Below are 5620 nucleotides of genomic sequence, written 5' to 3' on the forward strand. Positions count from 1 at the left end.
ATATATATATATATATATATATATATATACATATATATATATTATTCATATCTACTCAAAATACATCACTTTAACTTGGTATTTCTACCTATAGAACGGGTGTGATATCCCAGTTTTTGTGTGATTTTTGCTACCCATGGTAACTATTAACATATTTACATTATCAAAGTTTTTTCAACAGAGATAATATTAATATATACGTAAATTTATATATATATATTATATATATACACGCGCACACACTCACACACATACACCCATACATACACATGTATGTATATGTGTGTGTGCGTATGTGTGTGTGTGTGTGTGTGTGTGTGTGTGTGTGTGTGTGTGTGAGTGTATGTGCGAGCGACACGGTAACTGAACTAACGAGGGAGCTTTAACGCGGCCGAATGGTCTGTTAGAATTAACACTCAAATTCTAAATATATATATATGAGTGTAGACATGACTGGAAAGCCTTTGGTCATGGGTCTTTGAAACTATTTTCACCTGGGCTACAAAAACAAACAACAAAAACAGCAAAAGCTGCTGCAGCAGCAGCAGCAGCAACCGAAACAGCAACAATACCAAGACTAGTGTATACCCAGATTAATTGAGTTTTAGAATTATTGTCACTCGATGCCCCAGACTTTATTGGGAAAGAAAAAGGGGAGTTTTCCTATCCTTTTTTTTTTTTTAGAATTCTTACAATGGAAATGACGATTCTGTAAAAAAGAAAAATCTTTTCCAAAAATATTTTTTAACTTCCGTACCCTTTTTTCCACAAGTATGTGACTGGAGAGAATACTTATTCCAAAATCTCGCCAATGGATGAATATATGACAGTTTAGATATGTAGATATGTGGACCACAATACAGGCACATAGACTGACAGGTAGATGAACAAACAGGCAGACAGACAGACAACTAGATAGATAAATAGATAAATAGATAAAGAGAGAGAGGGAGAGAGAGACAGACAGATAGATAGATAGATAGATAGATAGATAGATAGACACACACATGTACACACACACACGTATATAAATATATACACACACATACATATATACTTTATAAATGTGCATAGGATATTAAACAAGTTTTATTATAGGATTGCGTTATGGCTCTTAAATTGATATGCACCCCAAATTGTATATATATATATATATATATATAATATAGATAGATAGATAGATAAATAGATAGATAGATAGATAGATATAGATATAGATATATATGTATATATACTCACATTATATATATATATATATATATATGTGTGTGTATATATATTAAAAGTAATTCTGTTAATGTCCGGTTATAATGACCAATGGTTTCCACAAAGGCCTTAGCCCCTCGGACGTATATGTGAATGTATGTGCATATGTGTGTGTGTATGTGCGTGTGTCTCTGTATATATGTATGTATGTATGTATATCTTTTAGAAAAAATAAAACGCCTATGAACACAATAAAAGAGTACCTACCCTCCATATGTGACATTTTGCCACGATTCGTCTGTCGGGTAATAATTACTCCTGTCTACGACATAAGCATGACCAAGTATTCTGCCTGCAGCCGGCCAGAAAATAGTGAGAACAAGTAAATATATTCGCATTTCTTCGTACCCCTGCTTACTTCGAAGTTACTCAAGCTGTCACTGACTTTTGATTGGTGACAAAAGCACACTCGTATATACTACACACACGCGCGCACGTAACGCGTACGGTTCTTATTCAAAGGCTTGATCGAGCTGACTAGGAATTTCTCATCTAACGCAAGCCTTTCATCAGCCAGCGTGTGTTTGCGGGTTAAATAATTAAAAGCAAAAAAAAATTTTTTTTTGAAATAAAAAGAAAGAAAGAAAGAAAGAAAGAAAAGGAGGGAGAAAAATAAAAAAGTAAACAAATAGAAGCCACGCACTATAACGTACATCCGCGCATATCCACGCACGCATACACACACACACACAACACATGCGTAAACATACACTTATTCACGTAAAAGCGCTCAAACACTAAGAAAAATACGCACTGATGCGGTGGACACACACGCGCGTGGGACTGTAGTATTTACATACATTTGATATGAATAGTTATATCTAGAAATGCTATATACACACACGCTGTCGACATAGCGGCATCTTTACGCATTCATTCACACATACAACACATGCACACACACACCTCCACACACACAGACACAGATACATACACACACACACACACGCACGCACACAAACACACAGATACATACACACCACTCACACACACACTTGTACACATGCCTTTAATTTGTAGGGAGTGATACAGTCGGAAGTTGTCAGGATCGCTGTGCCAACACGCGCGCGCACACACACACTTACACACGTACACACATACATAATACATACATACACCCATGAAGATATAAATGCTTCATGTAATGTGCATGTGCATGTAAAGATATATATATGTGTGTGTGTGAGTATGTATATGTGTGTGTATATATATATATACATATGTGTATAAGTTTGAACTTAATATATATATATATATATATATATATATATATATATATATATATATATATATATATATATATATATATATATATATATACATATATGGAAAAAAAGACAAAGTAGAAAATGCTAAAATACTTTTATAAAAAACATTTCAGTACCGGTTTCGATCCTTGAGATCTTTTCAACTGTAAATATGGATAACAAATTTGGGAAAAATTAAATTTTGGCAAATTTAAATGAAAAGTCTTTTTAAAAACATATTTGTACAGTATTCAAATACCAGGGGCATTTTTTTGTTTTTTTTTTGTTTCTGTCTGTCTCTGTTTCCCTTGTTAACTCTTGTAACAACCTCACACACATATAATGGTATCCTACTCTTGCATATGCATATCTAAGCAATAGCCTTAGCGTATAGTATTAATATACTGCAGCTCAGTGTCCCGTTTCGCCAAATGGCTATTTACAAACATTCTTCCCCTCAGACTTGACGATTTTGTGGCGTAGCGAGAGCACATGCCACCCAGGCCAGTCCTTGTGTTTGCTTCTCCCCCCACCCCGGCAACAGCTTATACAAACTTATACTGCAGAACCAAAAGTGCCGTCCCCAAAAAAGCGTCGCCAGGGTTCACCGCCTCCTCGCTGCCGAGTGTGTTATTATCTAATATGTTCTAAAACTACACCATCCAGCATGTGCCTGACTCCTTTTAGACATTCGCACGGACTGTAGTCTCTTGTTTTAAATTTTTATGGAAATTGCTAAAGAGGAGGATTTATATAATGTAATTATACTTTTATGTGGAGGCGCGTGGCTTAGTGGTTAGGGTATCAGCATCATGATCGTAAGATTGTGGTTTCGATTCCTGAACCGGGCGACGCGTTGTGTTCTTGAGCAAAACACTTCATTTCACGTTGCTCCAGTCCACTCAGCTAGCAAAAATGAATAACGCTGCGATGGACTGGCATCCCGTCCATCTGTGGAACACATACTCCATTGAAACCGGGAAACCGGGCCCATGAGCCTGGCTAGGCTTTAAAAGGGTGCATTTATTATTTTTTTTTTTATTATACTTTTACCTTGGCACACCATCAGCATGGTTCTCCACACAAATAATATGATACCCCAGTTTAAGGCGGCGAGCTGGCAGAATCGTTAGCACGCCGGGCAAAATGCTTAGCGGCATTTCGTCCGTCTCGTCATTCTGCGTTCAAATTCCTTTCGGGGTCGATAAAATAAGTACCAGTTGAACGCTAGTGTCGATTTATCCCCTGTAATTACTAGCCTTGTACCAAAATTTGAAATCAACATAATACCCTATTTAAACATTAATCGCAGCGACATTTTACCTTTTCTTGAAAATGTGTTTAAGATACTAATATTTTGTTTAAAAATACTATTTCTAAAGCAAAAAAAAAAAAAAAAAATCACGAATTCTTTAGAAACACCCAGCACCCTATATAGGATCGGATCCCCTTGACATTTGCCTCTCTTCAAAATTTTCGGCCCCATTTTGAGCTCACATTGCCTCCAAAGTGCTCCACTGTCCAGTTTAAGAATCACTGCTGTATACAAATCCAAAGCAATGTTCACACCCATATTATATGTGTGGGATATTTTCTACATGTGTGTGCGAAGTGTGTGCGTGCGCATGTGTGTGCATACATACTAACTGGGCCATGAGGAAGAGATAGTGCCTGGTTTCGCAACACTTGCGGGAAAGACATAAACAGGGAGCTCCCGAAGGCCAATTTTTTTGAAAAAGAAAGGGAGGGTTTAGAGATCAGTGCAGAACCTAGAGAAATTGGACACAACCAGTGATGAGAGGAGGAGAGACGAGTGAACTGGAAACGACTCGGTAGTGAGTTGAGCTATTTACAAACGGTAGCGTTTGTAAATAGCTCAACTCACTACCGAGAGCAGAGTCCATTATTGGAGTGGTAGAAAAATCACAAAGAGTAGACTGGTCACCTATTAGTGAGAGGTTGGAGCGTGTATACTAATCATTCAGGAGACTTTTTTCTGGTTATGTCTAAGTGCGCAGCAGCAGCACCGTCCTAAGTGAGGAAGCAATATTCTACTTTGGAGTTCATTTGAGCTTAGTTGAGTGTGAATATTTGTTGGCGCTGAAGAGAATGAATATATCCTGACCCTGGAGAGAAGGCCAAGTTGTTGGAAATGCGGTACTTAGCAACGATAAGGATATGGTTTCATCAGGAGAGATCTTCGATGAGAGCATTTGGGACAATCGTGAGGGGACTAGCTGCGTGATGGTCATGTTTAAGGGACAAATACTGAGGTAATATTTTCTTGATATGAGTAGCGTTTGTGTTTTCTTGCTGTTCAGAGAGATAGGATTGGCGTATCCTCATTGGAGGACCCTGTCGAAATATCTATTCCTGGAAACGGTGAGCGAATTTGGCATGTGGTATCTAAGTTTTGTGTGGATGATAGGGACAGAAAGAGCTCGTACACACACAGCAGCGCAATTCGAGAGATAAGAGATGGATGGAACCCGAGGCAGGCCGATTCGATAGGAGATTTTCATGTCAGGCACAGTTGAAAGCTTTCGAGGGCGCGAGTCAGTCGGTGGTTCACATAGGAGAGTAGGACACTGGTGGATTTGACTTTACGGAAACCATACAGAGGATAACTTTCTTTTATTAGCCACACAGGGTTGCACACAGAGGGGACAAATACAACTGTAGAGCTTTTCTTAAAAAAAAAAGAAAAAAGGTATCGTATATCACAGAAAATGTCAATAGTGTAAAGCCATACAGATAGATAGATAGATATGTTTCTTTATTAGCCACACAGGGCTCAACATAGAAGGGACAAAATACAAATGTAGAGTTTTTTTTTCGAGGGGGGCGAAAACAAAGCAGAAAAAAAACAAACAAAAGTGGGGACAACGATGAAAAAAAACATCGCAAAACGTTTGGGGTATTTACAAAAAATACGAAATAATACAGAAAATTCCCAATAAATTGGGAGGTTATCCATGGAAAGAAAAACCTACGAAAAGACCACGGTAACCTCGGTCCTTAGTGTCACAGTTTGTTAAATAAAATTTCTTTTATTTATGCAAGAAACGTAAGTAACTCTCTGTTTACAAAATTTTAAAACGTTTTAT

The 5620-nt window shown here is 37.5% G+C and overlaps 1 protein-coding gene across 1 annotated transcript in view; it reads right to left on the reverse strand.

Annotated features, from left to right (window-relative positions):
* LOC106876015 (carboxypeptidase A2) overlaps positions 1-1805 on the reverse strand; it is an 82748-nt gene extending 80943 nt beyond the window's left edge. Inside the window, exon 1 of the mRNA XM_052966840.1 lies at positions 1474-1805. Coding sequence (XP_052822800.1) covers positions 1474-1604 — 131 coding nt within the window. The 5' untranslated portion in view covers positions 1605-1805. The remainder of the gene's footprint in view (positions 1-1473) is intronic.
* Positions 1806-5620: the final 3815 nt, after the last annotated feature.

Source organism: Octopus bimaculoides, chromosome 1, assembly GCF_001194135.2.
Source record: "Octopus bimaculoides isolate UCB-OBI-ISO-001 chromosome 1, ASM119413v2, whole genome shotgun sequence".
In the NCBI taxonomy this organism is placed as follows: Eukaryota; Metazoa; Mollusca; class Cephalopoda; order Octopoda; family Octopodidae; genus Octopus; species Octopus bimaculoides.